Source organism: Denticeps clupeoides, chromosome 13 (assembly GCF_900700375.1).
Source record: "Denticeps clupeoides chromosome 13, fDenClu1.1, whole genome shotgun sequence".
Taxonomy (NCBI): Eukaryota; Metazoa; Chordata; class Actinopteri; order Clupeiformes; family Denticipitidae; genus Denticeps; species Denticeps clupeoides.
This window is the reverse complement of record NC_041719.1, coordinates 7,698,234-7,723,724: the sequence shown is the minus strand read 5'-3', so window position 1 is coordinate 7,723,724 and position 25,491 is coordinate 7,698,234. Positions and strand designations below refer to the sequence as shown.

General features: G+C 46.3%; 1 protein-coding gene and 1 long non-coding RNA gene across 2 annotated transcripts in view; one reads left to right on the top strand and one right to left on the bottom strand.

Annotated features, from left to right (window-relative positions):
• Nucleotides 1–1,723: 1,723 nt before the first annotated feature.
• On the top strand, nt 1,724–8,936 carry LOC114802492 (uncharacterized). The gene is made up of 3 exons (XR_003751730.1): nt 1,724–1,763; nt 5,706–5,802; nt 5,905–8,936. It is a non-coding gene; the product is annotated as an uncharacterized LOC114802492 (long non-coding RNA).
• Nucleotides 8,937–16,621: 7,685 nt separating this feature from the next.
• Nucleotides 16,622–25,491, bottom strand: part of efna2b (ephrin-A2b) — an 85,992-nt gene continuing 77,122 nt past the window's right edge. The window contains exons 3-4 of the mRNA XM_029000678.1: nt 21,257–21,322; nt 16,622–19,157 (exon numbers count right to left, since the gene is read on the bottom strand). Of these exons, the coding sequence (XP_028856511.1) occupies nt 19,027–19,157; nt 21,257–21,322 (197 nt within the window). The 3' untranslated portion in view covers nt 16,622–19,026. The remainder of the gene's footprint in view (nt 19,158–21,256; nt 21,323–25,491) is intronic.

Below are 25,491 nucleotides of genomic sequence, written 5' to 3'. Positions count from 1 at the left end.
ACGAAGAAGAACCCTGCCGCGGCCGGGGAGGTCGATGGTCGGATGGTGCCGTTTTGAAGCGCCTCTGCCACAAACCGCTCCATGGCCAATTGCTCTGCCTTGGAGAGGGAGTAGAGATGTCCTTTCGGAGGAGTGGTTCCTGGCAGCAGGTCAATGGCCATGTCGCCTGGTCGATGGGGAGGCAGCTGGGCGGCTTTGGCTGAACTGAAGACGGTGGCTAGGTCATGGTAACAGGAGGGAATGTTGTCTAACACGGGAGGACTTGGTTCTGGGTTCGTGGAGACAGACGAGGAGGGTTGTGGCAGAAGGCAATGGTGATGGCAGTGCGCTCCCCACTCCAACACCATGCCTGACGACCAGGAGAGATGGGGTTCATGTAGGGACAACCAGGGGAACCCGAGGAGGAGTGGTGAGGTGATTATCTTGGTCACCAGAAATTGAATTTTCTCCACGTGGGAGTCCAGCCGGAGTTGCAGAGGGACCGTGCGGTGAATGATGGGCCCTGCGGAGATGGGATGACCATCCACGGAGGTTATTGTGAGAGGATTTGGGAGGAGTTCCAGGGGAATGTGATGTTGTCGGATGAAGGAGTGGTCTATGAAATTTCCAGCCGCCCCGGAGTCCACAAAGGCTGTGGTGGAGATGCTTCGCTGATGACATTCCAGGACGGCCGGGAGAGTGAGTCGGGAGGTCGGTGGCATCAGATGTGGAGGAAGGGGCCTAGATGGCCGCGCCGTGCTGATCTGCTGGGTGTCCCGTCTCCCCGGACGAAGAGGGCAGGTCAGGCGGATGTGTGAGGGGGAAGCGCAGTATGCACACAAACCCTCCCGAAAACGCCGTTGCTTCTCTTCAGGCGTGAGAGTTGTCCGTCCCAGCTGCATGGGTTCCCCCTTATGGTCTGGAGGAGTGACGGTGGGCTGAAGTGGTGATAGAGGCGGTCGAGGGGTCTGATGCAGGGTCGGAGTGGGGTCCGCAGTTTTCGGGAGAGCCAGCAGATGGCGATCAATTCGCATCGCGAGTTGTATGAGGGCCTCATACGTTGCTGGCATCTCCCGACTGACCATCTCACCCCGAATTCGTGGGGCCAGTCCCTCATAGTACATCATCCGGAGGGCGTGGTCGCCCAGCGGAGTCTTTGCAGCCAGGGTCCGGAATCTGGCGGTAAACTGGCTGACCGATGAGGTACCCTGGCGCAGATGGTAAAGCTGTGACGCGACGTCTTCCACACCGTCCGGATGACAGAAGGTGAGTTTTAATTCCTCCACGAATTCGGCATACGAGAGGGACGCAGAACTGGGGGAACTAATTCGCGCAGCCGCCCACTCTGCGGCGGAACCACCGAGCCGGGTTAGGAGTAAGGCAATTCGGGACCGGGCACTGGGGTAGCGGCTAGGCTGTAGCTCAAAAATCAACGAGAGAGCGGTGAGGAGCACCTCGCCGCTCCCCTCGGTCCCGTTCCAGCGCTCCGGGAGCGGCAAACTGGGTTCGGGAACCGCGGGGGGGCGAGGGCTCTGCGCCACGCTCGCCGCTTCATGGTCTCGGTGCGCGGCGGTCACTTCCTGAATGCGCTGCCGCAGGAAGCGAACCTCCTGCGACAGACTTCCAAAAAGATTCTCCTGCCGCGCTATCCGATCGCACAAAGCAGCGAGTTGTGAAGCGCGTAATTCGGGCTCAGTCATTCTGACACGCGAACCGGGACCAGAACGAGAGAGACGTGTAGGAGGAAACGAGAGACCTCGGTGCGGTGGGACGCAGGGAGGCAGGTAAGTTCCTCCGCGTTAATCTGCGAACGGGGACGGCGCGAGCCGCAACACCACACTGATGTTGTCGTTCGCGTATTAAGACACAAGACAGGGCAGGACAGGTTGACAGGAAGGAGTTCAGGTATCGGGAGAACAGAGAGGACAGGTACGGTCTTACTGGGAGCGGGTTTTCGGAGCCGAGTCGAATGGCGTGCGTCATTCAATGACTGAGCAATTGGCAGCTGCTCTCCAGCCTAATATATAGGAGTCACGTTACCTCGTTTCCGTGTTACTCCCGGTCACATGATGGAATCATGTGACAGAAGGTAAGTGTTGGTTCATATTTATGCAAACGGCGCCTGAAAAGAGATATTCCATTTGCATGAGGAGAACAGCGTTCTCGCTATCAGAATACGGTTTGCACAATTATGTTTGGCAGCAGCCGTGCCTTGGGTTTTATTTTCAATGGTTTTTGATTTGTCCTTAATCAGCACTGCATCTCCTTTTTCTAAATCTGGAAAAGGGTTCTGGGAAAGGTTCCTTTGAGAATCCCTTTAAGGAAGCAGCCAAATAAATAGTGAGAACCTTTCTCCAAATCGTCCACCTTTTTTTTTTTAACAACAACAACAAAAAAAAAGACTAAAATGGTAATAAATACCCCCAAAAAGGCTACTTTGTTAACACAGTTAACACAGTACGGGGGGGCTGCGATACCCATGGGTCAGAGTGAAGGGGTGATTGATGGTGAATGGCACCGGCATGCCGCAGGACCCGGCAGCTGTCAGTCAAACGGCGGCGAAAATGCAGAAGGAGCCAGTGTCCGAGGAGAGCTCATGCATTCTGCAATCTGTTTTTAATAGGATTGCTTCACCCCCCCCCCGCCTCGGGATCTCATATTCGCCTGGCGCAAGCCAATCCGCAAATTCACTTGCACAAGCTGCACTGGTAGAATTTGGAGGGCACCCACGGAAGCAGATAATTCTCCCTCCAGCAGGCGGGCTCCTATTAAAAAAAAAACCAGCCACCGCCATGCAGATGAGTAAAAAAAAAAAAAAATCATCACGGGGTGCGTCGTTCTGGGGAAAGTGTGTGAGATCATAATAATTGTGTGTGAGGAGGCATGTGGTTCCGGGGCTCAGCAAAGTTTTGCTTGCCGGTGTGCCGAACTCGCCTGCGTTGTGTTTTTTTTTTTGGTTGAAAACCGGCCGCGGAGGCCCTGCGCAATATAGCCGTGCAGCCCGAACACCATAACTTAAGCTCCGAAATCCACGGCTATTACAGTTGCCCCGAACACATTTTCAGATGGCATTAATTTCATAATCACATTTTAAATGCGTGCCCCGGTGCAACATATTCAATCTCACCCCACCCCCAAATTTGTCTGCTCGACCCACCCTGGACAGAGCACGTCTTTTATACAACAACATGGAATATAAAGGAGCTTTTTTTTCCTCACATTTCACATTTCCTCTCAAGTCTTGCCCAAAAATAGATAAAGCAAGCATTGGTTATGCAGAAAAAGAGTCTGCCCTGAGGACAACTTAGCACCTTTCTAACGGGATCATATATCATTATCCTCGTATTTCTCGGCTCTTTCTGCTTCTTTCTGGATGTTAAATCATCTCTGGTTTCTTTGTAATGCCAGTGTTATTACAAGACCCATGGGATCGCTCTCCATATGCTGTAATATAAACACTTTTGCAGCCTGGGAAAAAAAGAGAAGTTGGGATCAAAAGATAACATCTACAGACAGCCAATCCCAGGAACAAGGACCGAGAGGGGAAGAAATGGCCTGTAACCGAAGCCAAGGTGGGACAGTAAAAAACACGGACAGTGCGAGTCCCCCGTGGCGCGAGACGCAGTAAAAACAGAGAGCCGGGGCCCTTCTTCCAGGCCCCGCACGGGACTAATGGAGCCAGCAGGCTGGCAGGGCCCCGTCGAGGTGGTCTCAGTGTGAGACGTCTCATATGAGAGGAGGCCGGCGCTCGTTTCACTGCCTTCCACGGATCCGCTTTCATCTGCGTCAGAGCGCTCAATAATTCAGAACAAAAGGCTCCTCTGGAGGTCCTGTAAAAGCAGGAGATTCATTTCTAAATTAGAAATGTGCTTAAGTATAATTGCATGTGATGTCCCGCAGAATTATTCCTCTGCAGGTTGTCTGGAAAGATGGCGAATTCATTATGGCGCACCCTGCTACTCAGGTCAAGCGGTGCAGCGGTGTTTACCTAAAGAATCAGCCACATGGCAGGGATGGAAGGACATCGGTGGACGGGATTCCGCAGAGACGCTCTCTGCAGATGTTTGGACGCGGCAGAAGATGGCCTTCATTTTCGAGCACCTTCGAGACGGAACGGAATCAGGGATGAAAATGTATTCTGGAAATACATGGAGGCATCTGTGTTTCTGCAGTTCTCACGTGTTGAATGGATTCATTGACGCTGAAACTGACACGCGAGTCAGCGCTCGTGAATCATGCCGGCTTTGCGGAAACATAACATTCGTAAGTCGGAACGTTTTATGAACACGTATCTCAACATCAAAGCATGCGGCTCACGAGCGCCCAGGTGATACAAGGTGCTCGGCTGGAAAGACGACAACGTGTCCAACCCAAACGCTTGCTGCTGGCCTAATTTTTGTGGTTCTGGCCAAATGTTCCATTCAAACATCAATCTTCCAGCGCACCCCCTTGCCTGGCGTGCACTCTGGCGTGTTCTGCGGCGGCGGACCGGTGTCCAGTCTCAACAAGGGGAGACTGTGTGGGCCCAGACCGAGACCTCAGAGGAAATGGCCTCACTCGGCACCTGGGCACTGCAGGAACGCGTTACGCCGTGTGGGGCGATCAAAGCCCGCTCCTTGCCGGAGACCTAATAAAAATAAATAAATACCACCTCAAACCAAGTCCATCTGGTCTCGAGGGCCAGCGGAGAGCAGCACAGGCACAGGCCGGGTGCAAGGGGGGCTGGGATCGGGGGATAGAGATACAGGCCCCCGTGCCCCCGAAGGCCGCCGTGGCGGCTGGTGGTGGGAGCTCAGGGGCTGCGAGGAACGTGGTGAGGCCCTGCGGTTGGGAGCCCAGGGAGTGGGAAAGTACAGCCTGACCCCTGGGGGTGGCTGGAGCTCAGGGCTCAGTCTGTACAGTGGGGTGGAGAAAGTGAGGGGTCTTTTCTTCTCTTTCAACAATGATTAAAAAAAAGACATAAAAAAAAAAGTGAGCCATTAACACCTATAAGTCCAGGGCCTGTGTTCATTGGTTGTTTAATTGCTCATGATTTAGTGCATTGCGACTTATCTGGTTCTTTAAGGTGTGGTTAGAATTTGTGGGGGGAGAGTTTTTAAAAATGTGAAATATTTTCACATTCTCAAGTAAGCCACAGCACATTCCCAGCACATATCTGCGGTCGTTTCATAAGCCCCAGAATTGACTTTATAGTGTATGATTTTTTTTGTTGTTGCTGGGAAAGAGCCTGCCTCTCATCAGCTCCGACCACATAAATAACAATGACATGATCAGCGCTTTGATATTAACATGCTACACAGTTTCCCTTTACTGTATAAACATTCAGAATGACACCGCCCACCATAAAACTGACCGTAATGTGGACCCGGAAAGCTTGAAAAGCACTAAAAGGCATGTCAGGCTGGATTGCAGGGATAAACCATTTCTGAAATGATGACATTTTTTAATGGCTCACAGCAATCACTGAAAAAAAAAAACTACAATAAAATCTTTTTTTTTTTCCTCCTGAAAAACAGACCTGAAATGTTATATTGAAAACAGTAAACAAATTTGCAATTAATCGGTGTAATCTCTTTTTTTAGAAATTGAGTTACACTGCAACTTGACCATTTGCTATTGATCGCTAATACTTGGAACGTTGGAAATTGCAACAAAGCCCTTTGGTACTGAATTGTATTGATCTGTTATTATTCGCTAGGTAATGTACACAATATATTTTCTTTCAGTCTAGTGGTGCAGGGAGCCTTATGACCTGCTCCATTCTTTTGACAGGCCACTGGAACGGCAGAATGGGTGAAAAAACAAAAAAAAAACACAACTAACGTAAGGCCATAAATATTAATCTCTCCTTAAATATTAATTTTCTGGTGACATTTGCATTCTTCTTTGATCATATTTGTCTGACACTCCTTTTTTGTTTCTAAGCCGCCCGCCTTGTGTCACTATGACCACTAAAAGATTTATGACGGCCCTCTCCGGAGCCTCTGTGGCGGGGAGGCAGGGGCGGTGAGCCCACACCGAAGCTACAAGAAGACACCCGACCATGCTCAGCCCCGACAGCCACTGCTGCAGCCACCCCGCCCCCTCTGCCAGCCCTCTGTGTGGGTCAGAGCTGCCATGCTTCTCTCCTCCTTCCCCAAATACGGGTTAAACAGGCCGAGCAATGGACACAGAAGGAGTCCACTGGTACGAACAAGGGCACAAACAGAGCATCGGTGCACCCAGCCGGTCTGTTAACCACAAATCCTACATGCCAGACGTCAGTTTTTGAATAAATTTGCTGGTTGTATTTCCCTCCTGCCTTCACACACTATCGCCATCTTCTTATTTTTGACTGAACCCTTAACTCTACCCCAGGAGGTCAGATGGCCTTCGTCCAAACCGCGAGCTCCAGGAACTTGGACCTGCTCTTTTCCAAGACCCTGGACCCTTTATTTATAAGTTGTTCTAGCCGCTCCATTCTGTTAAACAGTTTCTCTTCATTGAGCATTTTTCTTTTTGCACAGCTGCTTTGCTCCAAACCAGAGCAATTTTGGCAAATTGCATCCCTTTATTGTACATTTGATGTAGGAATGTAAGTGGGGACTACACATTACAATCATTACTGTCATTATGGCAAATATTTCACTGAAACACTGCTAACAACAGCGTAAGGGACAAATAAGAAATTCTCCAAAAACTCATTCCATATTCATTTAATACTCCCAGATCTCATACACCCAAAATTACAGTACTATTTCATGGCTGAATTAGCATGGGCAGGGATAAATGTGGGTATTATAAATATAACAACTAGTGTCCTGCTTCCTAGTCATTGGCCTTATTTCCACAGGCCTGCATGCTAGTGGTGAGGATATCTTTTGCATGGGGTAATCTTTGACACATTCTTTGGCAGCAGCCATGTCAGTGGCTGCTAATAGGATCCAAACATGGCTCCTAGAGTTGGGTGTCACGGCAACACAAGCACCCCCCCTCGCCCTCCCCTCATCATCTCTCCTCCAACGGTGCTGTCTTGCTCTGCCCACCTCCTCAGCGAAAAACTTTCCCGATTCCTGTCTGGGAGGATAAATAGATCCGTTCCCCCTTTATCAGAATAGCCTTCCCAGTGGACGCCATTAGAGGTTGACTGACATCCGGGGAAGGGGGGTTGGGAAGGGAGGGGGCTCCATCATTTTGACTTCAATCACACTGAGATGATTCAAAGTGCTGGTCTATGTCTAAGAGAAAAGGTATTTGAATTTGATTTCATTCCTCCACCCCTAACCCTTGGCTAAACCCCCGCCATCTCTGCTCTCCATTTATCTTCTCTCCAGACGGGATTATGATACCCCACTGATGCGCTCCCTGGTGAGAACACAAATTGGATATTTAGTGTTAAACGTCAAGGTTAAATGACCTTGTCTTTTGCCGCTCACTGTCTTAGAAGTGGGTTACATAAAGAAAGAGTTTAAGATTTAACTATTGATTTTCATTTTGTGAAGATGTTTCTTTTTCTCTGTCAGCAAAAAAAAAAAAAACACTGCAGGTTTCATGTGATTCCAGGTACAGAGAGAATTAAAAGAAACTTTTGATGAACCTTTATATCAAGGGGACGTGCGTAGGTTGATTGATTATTATTTGATTGCATTAAAAAATGAGAAAGTTAGAAGGATACAGGAGGGGGAGGATGGTGGAAGTTATTACTGAACTTAATCAAAGCTCCGGAGCTCTGTGAACTAACTCTGATCGTCTCAGCCCCAAAGCTGTCGTCTGCACTTTTTCTGGAAATGACCGGCAGCGGTGACTGGCATCGGGCCGGGCTACAGCGTTCCTCTACCGTTGCAGATCAATATAGCACCTTAGGACCCCTCTGGATGTCCTATGAAATTATTTAAATTCAGTTTAAACAGTAAACTATGCCTTTAAACCCCTGCCCAGAAACACAGGCATACACAGTATGTGGTGTGTGTTCATACACTCACTGTGGGGGATATTCCTCATATGCTTTCCAGTCTATAAAACATAATATTAATGTAATATGAACCTGTAATTCCCCTGGTTTGTTGTTCTAGGAATCGGACATCAAGGCGAATCACATCATCACCTTTTATCTGGAGTGGAACGCTAATGACTGCTTGGTCAGACGTACAGTTTTTTGCTAATTTGCAGATTTTTCTGTAGGTTTGAGGCACATTACAAAGCCTACAGAGCACAAATTGCAGACAGCGTCACATGCAAATCCATTTGAAAGCCTTTAAAGAAATGTACAAGAGCAAAATCTCTTATACTTTCTGCTTTATATTTTTTCAAAGTTAGTAATATTTGTTTTTGATATTTTCAAAAAAAATCTCTAAACCACCGCATCAGTGTGTAATCACAACTTCAAAGAGTAATTGACCGTTTTCATCTGTCCCTGTTAAAGCGGTGAATAATGAGGACAGACAGGTCTCAAGATTAATTGCGCTTCATTTAAAGCCTGGACTCGTTCTTGGCTGCAGCTCGCATGCACATCTGTGATTGGTTACTAGCAGGGTCCGAGCCTGACATCGCGGGCCGCTCAGCGCAGAGGTCGAGCGCGTGACCTGGCTGTAGCATCTCGCCCTTTAAAGGGCGGGACTAATTTCCTCAATTTCAATTTCCGGCCCTATAATCACCCCCCACCCCCCACAAACATTTCCGCCTGTCCGTCAAGAATGAGCTCACCGATCAACTCACTGGCCCGCTCACGCCATTCGAGGCTCGCAGGACAAAGTCAATCCTGAAGTTAATCCATCTCCATCTGTTTCAGGCCAGCATTAGAATGAACAGGCTTTTATTTTTTTAACCCCAGCATTGATTTGGAGTCATAAAAACACCAATAAATGACCCTTTAAACAGTCTGAAACTACACTACGCCTCCCAGAGATTCCCGCATCACATGCATACAGTATATTTCATGAAAAAGTTCCTCTTGCCTTACTTCACTGGTAAATTTTTTTTTTTTTTAGATAATCTATTCTTTTAAGGTACAATGGCAAACCAGGCATATGTTTTCTATTAGCAACACACATTTCAATCATTGCTAGCACTGTTTGCACAGAAAGTCTTTTTTTTTTTTCGTTAAAAAGCTTACTGGGAAACTTTTTAATGGTGAATCGTTGCTTTTGTGCTGTTAGCACGTTCTAACATGCAATGATGCTCTGGGGAATCATCCCTGTAATTACTGACTTTGGTTCGTCAGCTAACTGAATAAAAATGTAGAAACAGATGCTCGTCTCATTTTAACCAGAGGGGAGAGCTGCATCCTACATTCCGGCAGAATTAAATCAAACGACGGCATCAATGTCGAGGGAATATAATTGAAATTGGGAGTAAAGCAGGTATTGCGGGAGGCCTCCGCGGAATTGCGGGGTAATCCCTGGCCGCCACTCCCCGGCGTGACCACTTCACGGAATAAACCCATCGCCCCCTCAGCGCCCGTTAACGGGGAATCAAAATCAAAGCCCCAGCCGCCTCCCCAGCGCCGCCGCCGCTCGCGCTAACCTGGCACCCCTCGCAATTTGGTCTGTATCAGTGGGTTTGTCTTTCACCAAGGTTAGCTATCGGCCCAGAACGACGTCTGTTCACAGTCTGTTAATTCCCTTTATCACCCCGAGCTGCCAAGCGCGCGAGGGTTTTTATCCCCCGAGCTTTCATCAGTTAGTGAACATGATGGACAAAAATTCCAACTCATTTTTCTCCCTCGCATTCTTTCCCTGTCCTGTGGTCTTCTGCGAGGGCGGGTGGGAGGTGTGGGGATTTCAGTTACGCCGGAGCGCACGCATAAGGAAGGGACGCGCACGGCCAAGATTTGGAGGAGATGTCCCTCTGGCCCTGATCAGAATGGCAAGCAGCACAGCAGGCGCTCCTTGGCAGGGCCCCGGCGGCGGGTGATTCACGTTGGGTATTTTTTTTAGCGGAACGAAGCAACGGGGGCTGATGGGATGTGCACGGAGAGGTAAAATCAGCGCGTGCAATTTGGGCGCATAGGCCCGAGGCCAAAGCCCTTCGTTGTAACATCTCCACCGGCACAAGACAAATTCGATCACCAACTCTTTTACATTACAGGAGACAAATGTCAAAAGGCTTCACACCAAAAGCCAGTCCCTCCTGAGCCCACCATACATTATTAATTCAATTTCCGACCCATTGTAGGGTTCTGTTTAGGACTAAAAAAATGGGAGCTGTGGGGAATGGGTCTGATTGTGCTGCTCAGGGCCTCAATTTGTACTTTGAGAGAAACGGGGCCTTGGCTGCTACCATTTGCAATGCAGTTTGGTTTCGTCTCAGCCTAAAAGATCTCAATCTCTGTTTAATGGTTTCACCAAAAAAGTCCCTAGGACCATTATTATAAAAAGGAGCCCACAGTGACTGTAATTATGCTAATTGGATTTTGAAGGGGCAAATACTGGGTTTGTTAATGGCCCATATCTGCCAGCTGCAGTAAGTGTGAGCAGTTACCTTAGAAAGGATTGTTAGAGCTCCCCAGGCCATCAAACACCGCCAAACAAGTGGTGGAATTCAGACGTGAGGTCATAAATATTTCATTGTAACCCGTTGGCAATTAGCAAACGATTACCGCATCTGAATCACTCTTCACCGTCCCATTAGATTGCGAGAACTCCAGCCATCGCTGCGATGGCCACCAGTCTCGGCTCCTGAATGTAATGGAACTCTCGCTCAGGCAAATGCTGTCAGGGTGAAGAGGCAAAGACCTTGCCAATGGTGCTGGTCCGATTGAACAGTGTCTAAAGAGGAAAATTACATGGCTCGTGGGAAATGGGGGGAACACGGGCCTCTGTGACCTCGCTGTGGCTATTTACTCCAGCGTTCCTGTTGTGCCACCATTTACTGACCTCTATTTAGACACTTCAGACAGCCAGTCCGGAGGTAGTCTGTATAGGCTAATGACCAAGGAAGTTGAAAGACGACGGTGGTACAAAGCAATGTCGATCTGACCTTTTCTGCGCCAGACTTATTGAGCTGCATCGGTCTCAAGGGAAAGTGTCCAAAAGACAAAAACAAGAGACAAGTGTCAAAAGGTTTGTAATGACAAGTCTGTCACCGTTCTTTCTTGGAACTTGATCTTTGCAACCTTTTCTAACCATGCTCATCAGATTCCATTCTGACCTGGACCTATAGCTTCTCTATTCCTGGGATTTGTTTGCTTTTATAAGGCATTCAGGATTCATCAAGATGTATCTTGAAGAAGTGTGTAACACCCAGAGCATGATCTTTAATGATTTTTTTTAATAAATAGAATTTTAAATGGGAGGAGCCTGATGACACAAACGCCTCTTTATCGATGATTTTCACATGTGCAAACATCATTGAATATTGCAATTCTTTCTAGTTGTATCTATTTATGTCAATTCTGAGGTCTTCGGCACTATTTCATTGTAGTATTGAAATACAATTCGCAAGATTACCCCGAGTGTTCTAAAGTTTACCTGAAATTATGACTCATTAGCTCAGTAAATTTGGTTTTGGTGCGGACAAGCCAGAATTTAGATTAAGCCATTTTTGGTGTGAGGTTGAATACACGTCCTGACTGGCTCACTGATGATTTTATGCTTTCGTGTGCCACTTTAAATAAGAATTCTAATTAATCACCAGATCCAGTATGAACATGCAAATGTGCTTGAATCCAACTTTCTCCTTAATGATGACCTCTGCTAATTAGACTCAGTGAGATGCGAGCCAGCAGTCCTGTGCTTTGGACCGACACAAAGTGACTTTTCCTTTATTAGGAATGCAACCACCCATTGCTCTAAATGATGTTTCCATGGTGTGACATAATTACATGTCCGGGGATTCTTCATGTCTGATAACATGGTCATTTTGCCCTTTTTAAAAAATGATAAAAATGATAGTTTTTGGATACAATCTGATGGAAGGACTAATTGGATTATTGAGTAAAAGAGCAGGCAATTATCGCATTCATGAGGACTTTTATGTCCTAGTCTGGTTAATGGTATGAACTTGGGGACTGCAACATAGTTGCTGAAGTCCTTTAATGAAAGGTTGCCTCTGGTGATTTGCTTTTGTGGGACATTACAACAAAACTAATGAGTGACTGAAGCGCCACACGGATCCAAATTCACCTACGCTTCATCTGAACGAGTCCTTATGTTGACCTTTTAACCTTCCCTTTGAAAGCTAACAGGGATGGGCATGCCTGAGTAATTGTTATAGGAAGTGCCTGTGTGTTTTAATAGACAGTATGCAGAAAAAAAGTTAATTTGGAGTAAGCAGTAGTCCTGTGTTTGCACTCGGCGGAAAAAGCATTGTGCTGCTGGCATCATAACACTGGTTTCATGCAATTATTGATTTATCATATTGCCCTTGTAAAATGCCCCAATGTAAATGTAAATGTAGCCATGTAGCCATTGAGCTCAGTGAAAGAGTGGTGCAGTCAGCATGTGCGCTTTTATCTCAAGGACATACTCAGCAACAACATTGTGACCACTGACAGGTTTTTTGACCAATACCAATGACTGTCTTGTTACAATGGTACCTGGCAGAAGGTTAACAGGTTGATCTGTTGTAAGCAGACAAAAAGGGAAAGCAGTATGAATTTGATCAACTTTGACCAAATTGGGCCAATTTGAAATGACTAGACAGCTGGGTCATGGCATCTCCAAAACTGAAGCTCCTGAGGATGGTCAAAACCTGCAATACTGAAAGAGCGCCAAAGGAGAAGAAGCAGTCAACAGAGTCAGGGTGTTGCTTACTTGCAGACGACAACGCACCAGGACTAGTCCACCTTCAGTGAACTAGTGGAGTCCATGCCTTTGCTTGTCAGTGCTGTTGTGGCCTATTGAAAAAAAAAAATCTTCATGATCTTCCTGGCCTGACAAATATTAATGGCAGAAAGAAATGAATTTATTCTGTGATGTTTAATGCATTAAACTTTCTCTGATAAATGTTTTATTTAATCTGGATACAATGGGGCCCACGGGTGAAGAATATCTGCTGTGAAGAAATACATTGTTATTACAGCACAGTCTTTCAAGATAATGCATGTCAAGCATCAAAAGATGCTTTTTACTTAAATTCTGACAGAAAATGTAGTCCTTATTTACAATTATGAAGCTCCTGCTGTTTTGAATTCTGTGTTTTAGACAACGGGATCTGTGATTGGATATGAATGTATATTAATACATTTATGTAATGGAAAAGAATGTGCTTTTCCACCCTCACTCCGCTGTACCACGTGGACGTTGTAAAAGGGAGCCGATGGAGAAGTTCCATTCCTATTAACCCCAGTGCCACTCCGTCTGCTGGACCCAGAGAACTACAAGACGATGACTGAATTCCAGCCGATTAATGAGTGCCTCATGTTTCACTAACAATGACAAAAATTCCCATTCTCCTCCGACATGGACTCCCGGTATGAATTATGGATATCTCAGATTTACCATGAGCAGAGCCCGCAGTGAAATGCTGGCAATGTGGGCCGGGGGAAAAATTGGGCATGTATGTCCAAATGCTGCACTTCTTCACCTAGTCTAAGTGGAATCGACGCTGCGCTTTAATGCAGGTCTTGTCACCCCAGCTTAGATTTAGTGAGGACCTTGAAATTGGAAAACTTGTATTTTTTTTCTGAAATTCATCCCAACGACTGTGTTTCCGTGCCTGAAGCACCCTAATTCATTAAAAAGAGGGGAGACATCTGCTTGCACTTATGATCTACTTCTTGTGTTTGCATAAAAGACTCCGAATTGGATTCAGGAATCTATGGAAAAGACAGTGAAGACCGGGGAATGTTAGGGGGCTCAACAGTGGAGGGGAGGAGGTCGGAGCGACTGCCAAAAAGATCAGCCCTCCATCACAGCCTGCTGCATCTGATCCACTGCAAAAAAAAAAAAAACAAAAAAAAAAAACCCCGAATTAAATCAATTAAGACGCGGCCAGTTGTGGACCGTACCCCTCTCCTCGCTCCTGCCGGCTTTGGCGATCAGTTTTGCTTTCCTCGTTCCCTTCCTCCGTCCTGCCACCACTCATCTCCTTTTCCTCTCACCCCATCTCTCTCTCCCTCCCTCCCTCTCCTTCCCTCAGCTTCAGCACAGATGGTGCTCATTAATAAAGAAAGGCAGCCCTTCACCCTCATGTGTTTGAGAGAGAGAAAGAGCGAGGGAAGAAAAAAAAGGCTCCAGTGAATGAGAATCAGCTGCCTGAATGCAGAATCAATTAGCAGCAGATTGTCTTGCTCCTGTTAATTATGCTAAAATATGTGTTAAACGAAGGAAATTAACATGGCAAACAGAATGTATTGTAACTGTTTACCACGGAGGTACGTGTCCTGTACTTTTGTCTATAAGATAAAAGCCAGGTTTTGTCTTCTTTGTCATAGTACCGCATACGATATAAAAAGCAAATAAGTTCTGTGTACAGTGCTGACATTGCAAATCTCATAGGCAATGGTTAGTACCTGCAGACCCCGACAAAATGATCATAATTTAATATAATGTACTTTTTCTCTCATTCTGAGCCATGTTTGAAGGTGAAAATATTCAGAATAAACAAGACCATCCCCAAACTAACCATGAATTATGTTTTATGTCTTGAAACAAACAGTCCTTTCAGATAACATTTCAGCACGCTGGCGTGAGAATACCTTGAAATGAAAAATGGCCAAATTCACCCAATCACATGGGTCTTTTCAAGGGTCGATTCTCTCTTCGCACTTGCTTGTCCAGATAAAAGAGAGCTGACATCCGACATACACAACATCCACGAGCTGCCGGAAATGACTGGAGTGAGTTACTTTGTTGAGGAAATGCAGAATGGGGGATATTGTACTCGTACACCGTCCTGGCACTTAGAACGTGGTTAAAAGTGGTTTCTATGTGGCCGTGAGTTTGGGTAGGTATCAGTAGAACTAGCAGAACCCAGCGAAAAGAGGCCTGTCATTTCCGCTCCTCCGACAGATCCGCCGTTTGAGGCTGAACGCGGCCGCCCCGTTATTGGTCGGGAATTGGCCAGGACGGTGGTCCGGCTTTATCTTGTTAAGCGCCGTCTGGGGTCCAGTCTCCTGGTGGGGCGGCACAAGCACAAGCGCTTCACACTGCGTGCCTGATAGGGCCTCAGCTGCTGGGCTTTTGATTGTGAGAAGGTCAAGCTGCGCGTTGCTATCTCACACGGGCGCCGTGGAGCACAGGATCAGGCGAACACCGGAGAGACACCGACGCCACGCCGGGGACAAAGGCTGAGATGAGAGATGGTAATACAAAGAAAGAGGCGCGAGCGGGAAAACCGGAATACTAATCAGGCCGCATTTTATCTACTGCACAAGGCTCTTTGGTTTCCAGGGCCCTTGAGCGGGAGGAGCTCTTCACGCGTTGATTGTTTGCGTTTGCATGTGGGACTCGCGGTTATAATAGTTTGCCTTCCACTCGCAGATAATCTAATCATGATAGTGCGTTTTTTTCCCCTCCCTAACACAATATGTCATGAACCAAACCGGATGTCCCATTTATCTCCATCTGTCTGTTATTAAGTCTCCGGTTCTCATTGGGTCAGGATCCCCTAAAGAGGAAAAATGGTGATCGTCTCCTCAACAACTGGCCCAACAAGGATTACACCCGAGAACTGGTTGTCTTTTCATACACTCAATTCCAACTGCACGACCTGTCCAACGTATTTTCTCAATGATGGGCGAGTTCAGGCGAGCTGATGGCTGAGCCGGCATTCTCAGGGTGTATAGATGTCAGCTTCATCCACCAGCAACACAAGACAAACGATGCTACTCGCTCTCCTGCCAGATCTTAAATATTTTCATCCCACTGACTTTTTCACGAGACGTAGAAGCTGGTGTACACGGGTAACACCGGCTAAGATCAAGTTTGACAGCAACAACCAGCTAAAACCAGTTCTTCTTCAGTAATCCATGGCATTCGTATTATTTTTTTTTTGTGGATCCCTCCACGTTTCATGGATGATGCAGAAAATATCACCAATGTGATATACTTTTTGGTGACAATTTGGCCCCATGCATGAGTCTTGTGTGAAGATCATTTCCATTTATATGATTAGACTCCTGGTCTGGGATTCATATCGGAGAAGTTTTCTGGTGTGGTGCGGCGACGCAGCCACATATCCAGCTGTCATCCCTCTTGGCATTATTACTTTAGTAATGTGGCTATTTATCTATAAACACATTACTGTGATAACGCAGAGAGAAGATGAAACCTCCACCCAGTAAAAAGCGCTGCAGGTCCTTCCCAGCATGCAGCTGTTTAGCACTGCGGCCCCACCAGCCTCACCACCATCCACATGCTGGAAAAAAAAAAAAAAGAGGAAAATAACTCAAATTTTGTGCCGAAAAAACACCACAGTGGCTCCACAATTATCCAATTTATCCTTCGGCGGCTCCCCAGGTTATCGCACTGTCGCTGCTTGACGCACCTGCCGCATCCGGCGCCATCAAATGTCATTTTCCGCCAGTGCGTCCATCATCCTCCTCCTCCTCACTGGGCTATGGCAGACATGGCCCACATCTTACTCAATGTGACATAATTCATTTACTCATATTCAAACGCCTTGATGACTCCAGATATCAATCTTACTATAAAAATGGTGAAACAGTTTTAAAAATGATTGATGAGTGGCATCTGCGGAAAAAATACAAAATCAAAGTAAAGGATTTGAGTGGAAACTTTATTTGCTGTGTGACTGATACATTCCTAATTTTTTTTTTTTTTATAACTTGCTTGTGAACACTTTCTGGACGTAATTTGCCAAGGTCTGAAAGTTCTCGCTTTGATTAATGTGGGTTTTATCCCCTGGTGAATTTCGCATTCATCACAGACAGAGTGATCCTTTCTGTGATAGAACCTTGTGGCTTCAAGGCACCCAATTTCCCTCTGTCCACATCCTGGCCTTAATGCTCGGTATTAAACAATTTTATTCATTACAAAACGTAGATAAAAACAAGGTTTTGTCAAAGAAAGAGGTTCTTTTTCCTCTTTTTCTTTTTACAAAATATTGCCATAGGCAGTTTTTTTTAGGTAAATACATAACATAAAATAAACTGAATGGCAGTTACCAGTCATATGTCATTAACATTAAGTACAGTATATACAGTCTGTATTAATGTGTAATACACAGCAAACTACTGCTTCTGCTGTAGACAAAAAGCTTTATTTGTGTTTTTTTTTCCTGTAGCTTTCCTTTGCCAAAACATGGAACATTTCATCTGTACTTTAATGTAACTCTTTCCACATGGTAAACAAACAAACAAACAAACAAAAATGGACCATTTTGATAAAAACACTGGAAAGTTGTTCATCACTTTGGACAAACGAACAAAGAAAATGAAACCATTACAGGACTACAAGTACCAGAATGCACTGTGATACAAGCAGTAAACAACAACACCAATAGCAAACACCTGGATTCTCTAGACTTGTTTGACTGCAGAACCGGTACCAGCATTTTGCTCTATTAACTCAAGGCTCTACATTATAATTTCATATCACATATGAATAACGTCTGCTGCTTTTTTGAAAAGTAAGGTAAAAAATAACATGGAATAAAGTAAAATATAAAAGTTGTATTCAATTTTAACATGTAACTCATCTGTTCTCTGATGCTCGGCTCCAGCTCTGCTTGAAAAAAAAAAAAAAAAACAACTTTTCCTTCTTATTCAAAACTTTTTTTCAAGTGGAAGGAATTATTTTCTTCATTTTCCATTTCTGAAGTAAATCAAAATTGCCCCCACATATCCACCCTCAGTCAATTTGACTTTTTGTTTTTCAAAGCATAAGAGTCCATTTTTTTAAGCAGAAGTGCTACTGAGATTCAAAACGGGGAAAAAAGGGAAAAATCCCTCCAGGGCGGCTTCTGAGGCATTCGTCTCACTCCTTTGCTCTCTGTTCCCAGTGGCTGGCCTTGGTCCCTTGTTTTTTGCCCCCGAAGCTGGGGGGCTCACAGTGACCATGTCGTTCTGACCTCTGGGCCCTCCTTCGTCCGCCCAACTGGCCCTGCAGGGCAGCAGGGGCCAGTGGCCCTTGAACATGGCAAAGTAAATTACATACTGTGAACCAGGGTGTTACACAGTTAAACCACCAGAGAGAGAGAGAGAGAGAGAGAGAGAAAAGAAAGGAAGAAAGAAAGAAAGAAAACCTGAAATTCACAAACCACCACCACAACCACAGGATGTCCCCCCTTCCACTCAGCACTGTTTTTTTTTTAATGCATGTTTTCTTTAGATTAAGCACCAGCGGATAAAAGGCAATTCAAACTTTTCATTTGTTTGTTGTTTTTAAACTCTACATTCTTTTTGTATGACAAAAGGTCATATTTAAAAAAAAAAAAAAACCCCTATCATATCTCTGTAGCACGGCCCCTTTTGCTGTGACCCTGAACACCATAGACACTCCAGCATCTGCACATCCATCTTGTCCAAAAGTTGTACCCCTTCCCCACCCCACTTCATTATATAAAAAAACCAACATTTGCGTCTTTGGCAGAAAAAAAAAGATCCTGGTCTACTCTGCACGGCTAAGGTGAGAACGTATCAGGGTGGGCAGAGTGAAAAGATGGGGGAGCGCTGTTGCACCGCCTACCCTGTCAGTACTGCTGGATAAACGACAGCGTAACAGTAAAAGAAAACGGGAAAGAGTGAAATATCTATTGAGTGGAACAGGAGCGATTTGTGTAGGTGGACGCCGGCGGTGCGCGTAAAGGCAGACAGTAGAAGAGAGTCATGGTGGCTGTCCTGAGGAGACAGCGAGAGAGGCCTGGACGTGACAGTTCCGATCACAAAACCGCCCCTCCTGATCAGAAGGACTGTGACAGGAAGGGCTGTTGGGCAAGGCTCCGGTTGGGGTGACTGGCCTCAGCGGTCCGATGCCCTCATGCCGTGCGGCTCCAACTCTGGTTTATCGGAGGTTAAAACGTCCAGTAGGGGGCGCTCAAGAAGGGCGCGGGTCGGGCAGAAGGCTGGTTTGAATGCAGAAGTGCTGTGAGCTACAGAGCGAGTGTGGCAGAGATAGGGGCGGGGCTTGGGTGGTTCCAGGGGGTGGGGGCGGGCCTACGGTGGTGCTATGATGAGCCCAGCAGCATGAGCAGCAGCATAGCCAATGTGAGGGACAGGCAGGGGCCGAACTCCCAGCAGCCTCCACTGGTGCTCTCGTCCGTCAGGAAGGGCTCCGGGGACTCGTACACAGAGTCGTCTGAGACAGAGATACAGTCAAAGTTAATGATACGGTGGCACCTGCTATAATTAGCAGATGAATCACACAATGGATTAATAATCACAATGATTCATGGTTAATTCTTAAAACATTTCCTTGGCAGAGGCAGGTGAAGAAATCAGGCTCAGTCTGGGAATGACTGGGAGATGATTTTTTTTTTTTTAATAACATACACTAAAAAAAAAATTTGTGAAAATTGTGCTTCTCAATTGTTGAGTTGGGAAACTTTTAAAAAATGTAGCGCAGATTTTAAAAAGACTGTGAACCGCACGTGCTTTTAAATACATTTTTAAATGAACCTCGGCAATTAACGTGGTAAATTTGACAACCCTAGTAATTCAATATTTCTACATCTAGATAGCTGTATAAATTAATATATGGAGTTTTAATAAAAACTAACAGTAAATCTGCAATCATTCACACTTCACGTCAGCAAATAAAAACTACTGGAACCTCTCACCAGCACACACTAACACGTGCCGACACAAATAAATGTACATGCATGCGCACAACCAAGACATGTAGCCCTCAGAACTCTGCCAGGTCGCTTCACCCACTGTTACCCTAATTAGGCCGTGTTTCTGGAATTCTTTCTCCAGGGTTTCCATTCCCTCTAGACGTTAAAAGGGGTCCTGGAGCAGCCAGATTAACCCCTGTCTCCCAAACAAGATTAGGATTTTACCCCGGCGGAGTGCATGAAAATAAACAGCCGCATACCAGGTCTTAGCGAGAGGAATTATGGTAATGGCTGCAGCTGAGCTGGCGAGAAAAGCGCACCGTATAATAAAGCGCCGTTCCTGAAAGGCCCACATTCTTCTCCATACTTCAATTGTAAATATGCACATATACTATATATTTATATTTCCAGCTCGCCACGCCATACAGGTTATATCTAATAAAAATTCTATTCTGCCTCTCTAAATCCACTCAGAGACCCGCAGAGGAGCCGGGCATAAACTACAGACTGTGGGAACCGTTCCTGCCCTGTTCGTGCGAGAGCGTCTCCGCTGATTTGGGCGGACGGCCACCCCACTATTTCACATGAGAGCCGTTTTATTGAATGAGTTTTTCAGGAGGAACGTGCATTTCGGTGGAATGGATAAGACAGAAATGAGAGCACAGGTCAATTTAACGGAGAGCGACGGCCATGCTCGGATTCATGGTAATTGTGGATGTTCGTCTTTTCGTATTGCACGTGCTTGTTCGCGGGACTGACGCTTCCAGCTGCAGAGAGTGTTTGTTCGCGGCGACTCTCGGATGGCCGCCTGCCACTCGTGTGCCACATTAACCCTTTAATAAACATCCAGGAAATCTGGCTTTGGGATATTATATTAACCAAATGGCACCGAGCCAAATATTGACACAGTGCTTCCTGAGTGTGACATGCATTTAATGCCTCCTTTTGCTCTGCGGGCCTTCGCACAAATAGAAACAAAGTGGGCGGGCATTCAGATGCCTAGGAGACGATCACTTCTTACACCGCTGGCCTGCTACCACTTATCAGGGGTGCGGGTGAACAAGCAGCATCTATATTACGGCCCTCAAAGCCAGAGGGTCTGAGGAAGAAGACACCTAGTCTGTTTGTGCCGAAAGAGACAGTAAAGCAGTGCTGCTTGAAGGGTTATTACGGGTTAAGGAACGGAGCGCGCTCTGTGTTTAACACGTGTCTGCACTCTTACAAAAGCCTGTAGTTCAACCCACATGGACCTCCAGCATATTGGTTCCATCACACCGATTCGTTGCAGGGTCAGCGTTTTTGATTGCTATCTGGCCCTTGTCAGATGAATGGCTTCCTTTGGAATGTGTCCTAAGGACGACTCCCTCCATGCACGGCCGTACTGTCACTCAGATGGCCCTGAGTGTCTGGAGTGGCTCACGCACAAGGAGCCCCAGGCAGAGGTCAGAACATTGACCATGTGATGGAGCACACACTTTATACAAGATATTCCACAAGAAAAAAAAAACACACACACACACACACACACACACACACACACACACACACACACACACACACACATATATAGTGTGCATGCTGTTCGTGTATATATACAGCATGTGAAGGTAAATATACTCACTTGTGGGTTTGACGTAGACTTTTAGCTTCAAACAGGGTTTCCCAACAAGGTTAGGGTGTGGAGAGGCTGTGAGGGAGGACAAAAGCACACAGTTACCATCATACGTCCACAAACACTTCCCTAATCCAGTTCCGCAGATAATATTTTAAGAGAGCGGCCAAAAAATCCGCTAAGTGTGACTGATTAGGTGTTAAAAAGGAGGGTGTCGGAAAATATTATCAGGGTCCCTAATTAAGTTAAAATACGGCCTAACTAACAAAAGTACAAGTGCTGGCAAGTAGTAGCAACACAAAAAAAGATAAGACTAGAAAAAAAAAACATTTTGTGAAGTATTTTTTCCAGAAGGTCAGAGGCTGATTGGTAACACAACGTCAACCTAGAATAAACCATCGCTATATTAAAAAAGAATGCTCAACTTAAGTTTTAGCTTTTCACTGACAGAAGTAGGCTGCCAGTATATTAGAAATGTTTAATTACCCTCACAATTTTATCTAAATAAAATCAAGTGTCTTGCATAGCTGTCGCTCAACAATACATCTGTAGTAACACAAGGTAATTTAACCTAATTTAAAACCTAAATGCAAGCCGATCAGTTAAAGCCAATTTTTTGAAGATTAGATTCAATTCGGTCATTGCACAATCGCAAAAAAAAACCTTGTTTTGCTTCTAAGCAGAAGTACATACTGACTATACTCAGTATGGTGCACTGCAAAGTCTTATTTGAAGCAACCATTATATACAGCTCAGTGCATTTTACTGATAGGTACATAAACGACTGCTCTAGTTGAGGTGTGTGTGGAAAGGTGGTACGAGGTGGTCCAAGGTAGCCGAGGTACAGGCAAGAATGCAATAACTACAGCAGATACAATAAATATGTACGAAGAGCAGCATGAGGTCCATGTCTGGGGAGGGTGGGCATTGGAGTTTAAAAAAAAAACCTGTTCCGGAGCTTGCTGGTGTGAGACCACCATGTCCCAGATGGGAGAAGGGGGAAAATGCCTGTGCCTGGGGTGTGAGGGATTTCTGATGCTACTGCAAGCCCAGCATGTGCAACATATTTTGAAAAATCAGTATACAAAAACATAGTAATTCCATGTACTTGCTCCATGCGTTACAGTATTACTACAATATATTGACTGGACTGTAAAGAGAGGTTGTCTGTGGTTCTGATCCTGAAATGCTGCGTGCTTTACGTGCATTTCACGTCTAATATAATATAATATAATGTAATGTATTACGTATGTTATGTCTCTTTATGTGTTAGACAGCTGTGTAGTTGTGATCCAGGAAAATACAGATGGTTCATCATTACTCACTGTACTGTACCGATGTTTTATTACCAAAAAAAAAAAAAAAAAAGCATTATTTTAAAATTTATGCCGAAATGAACAGGCAGCTTCACATGTCCACTGTCTGACCACTGGTTTGGCCGACGGAGCGCTGGCCGGGTGCTCCGCCCCGACATGTGCTTGGCGAGTCAGTGTGCCGCCGCCTGGGCTGTGAGAGGCACGGTGGCTTCGCGTGGCTCGGTGCGTTCACGCGCCATATGGCGCAGTGGGAGAGGAACCGGCGACCCCGACGGCAACAACGCGAGTCGAGGAGAGACGTTTTATTTCATTTCACGTGCTGGAGAAAGAAGGCTGTGATCCAAAAAGACGTTTAGAAAACGGAAGAACAAAAATAAAAAAAATTTTCTTGTAGCGAAATGTTGAGTTTGTCGCTTTTGTCCCTTCGTGTCTTGCACCCTCCCCTTTCTACGAAGTTTGACCCGGAGTGATGAAATGACGAGGTGTCCTTCATTAATCGCGGAGAGCCTGCTGCTGAGGTACGAGGGGTTTGGGGGGGAATGGCTCCCTTTCAGCGAACGCCACAGTTACTTTTCACTTCGGCCTGGGAGGGGTGAGGGTGTCGAGGTCACGTGGGGGTGATGGACACGCTCCTTTGTTAAGACGGGAACCACACTAAGCCCCCGCCGACCCCCGCCGCAGCCGCCCTGCGCCCGGTCTTCGAAGGCCGGGCCCTTTTGCCCTCCAGCTCCGGGGGCTGTGACAGCTACAATATTGGTAGCAGCCCAACAATTTTCTAAGGGACGGCGGAGAAAGGAGGGCTGAATTGGGTGGAAGGGGGGGTGGCCGGGCGCGAAGTGCTTCCCAGCCCTGGCTCCTGTCCGGGGACAAAGGGGCCACACAATGCGGGACCCAGCTCGCGGCCGCGGGGCGGAGTGCATTAAAAACAGCTCAGGGGGGCAGAAGAATGGCCAAGGGCGCATACTAACTTTGAACCCTCGACTTTCTTTCGGCTGCCCCTTGCCAGTCGTCCTCCTTTCGCCTCCGCCCGAGAGTGACAACGTCCCGTTGTGTAGGAGCGGTTCAGCGACGCCCTGCTGCTTAAGGGGAACATTTTGTTGGCCCTTCCAGCCCCTCCTCTCCCCTCTCTAGCCAAAATACCTTTCCATCACTCTGAAGATAATAAGCAGTGAAATATGTTCCACATGTGAAATGACAGAAAATTATTATTATTTTTTTTTTTAGAGAACGCTTTTATGAAGTGTCCACAGAGAAAAGTCTTCAGCATTGAAATCTACTGTCTCAAATACAGATACATGAACATGAGTATGCTGATATGAGAACTAGGCTTGGGGTTACTTGGGGTGTATACCAGTATTTACAGTTAAATCGGTGCTAGTGTGCTAGTCAGAGGCAGGAGGGGCAAATGCACGACAAAATAATTTTTATTTTACACACTACAAATGGCACAAAGACCAAATTTAAATGACAAAAACGTCACAGAAACAGACAGACAGAGGACAGGAAAGAGCACAGACACACAAGGTAGGATTGTGTAGAGGGAAACAAGACTGAAGGTGAGTTGTGGGCTGGGCCAACATGGACACATACCTTTAACTACACAGGTTAATGAGCCACATTTTTTCCAGATCTATATAAGATGAATGGATTTAACTAAATAAACTGACAGCTGTCATTCAGCTCTATACTTCAATATATAATCATTTAACCCTGCTTCTGTCCATCTACTCACAGCATCCTCTGTCATTTCTACTAGTATTGTTCATAATGTAATGTACAAATGCATTATTTAGGCACTATATAAGAGCAAATCTACTAATTTATGTGCAATGACAAGAAAAGCAATATATATGTACACACACACACACACACACACACACACACACACACACACACACACACACACACACACACACACACCTGCATTCAGGTATACTGCATGCTTAAAAATGGGAAAACTTGGGAATATGACAAAGTGGCCCACAGTGTCACTGACTGAAATCACTTCAGATCAAGTTAGGGTCACTTTTCACAAAATATCACTAATGGTTCTCTTTCCCCACCCCCAAGTATTCCATATAATGCACTGTTAGTGGTGGACCTTGCTGTGTGACCCCTGCTGCCTTTTTTCTTCAGCTTTCTAGGACTTCAATCCTCAGGAAAATGAAAACAACAGATTGCAGCGAGCCTCTGCAAATAGTGCGCTTTCAAACGCAGCCCGTCAATTTATCTCACTCGCCCCTTTATACTTCACAAATAAGCCACTTTTGAATGCGCTTTCCATTGCAGATCCACAGGTCTCTCGCTCTCGCTCGCTCCAGAGCGAACTCAGGCTGTTTTCCTACCCTAAACAGCGGCTTCCTAGCAACACAGGACACAGAGGGGTTGAGTGGGGGAATAAAGGAATCACACCAATCCATTTAATGAGCTGTATTAATTTAAGATGAAAAGCCTTGTTTCCCTCCCCCCACCGCTTCTCCCTGAACTTTACTTTTCTCTCAAATTTTCTAAAGTTTCCCTGAAAACAGAGGGAATAGGCGAGAGGGGGGGGCGGGCTGGGGGGAGAGAGGAAAAAGGCAAAACAAAAAGAGCTGAAATTGCCTCATTAATGCATCCGGCACGCTGCCCTGAGCCTCTTCCTTGCTTTTGCCCAGCGGGAGCCCTTTTTATCAGGGCAAAGGACACCTTTCACAGGGCCATTAGCAAAACAGGGACAGATGCACCCTGGCAAATTCACTCCCATCATGCACAGGGAGAGCGCGGTGAAGGGGGGGGGGCCGAGGCTCGTGCTGCCCACGATTTGGGCCGCGGTGGTGCGCCGCGACCTTGGCGGTGGGCGTGGCACGTCCGGCAGCGAAGGTGTCAGGGCTGTCGGCCGAGAAAACACCCCGGAGCCAGAGCCTCCCCCAGGTTAATGGCTTTTAGCTC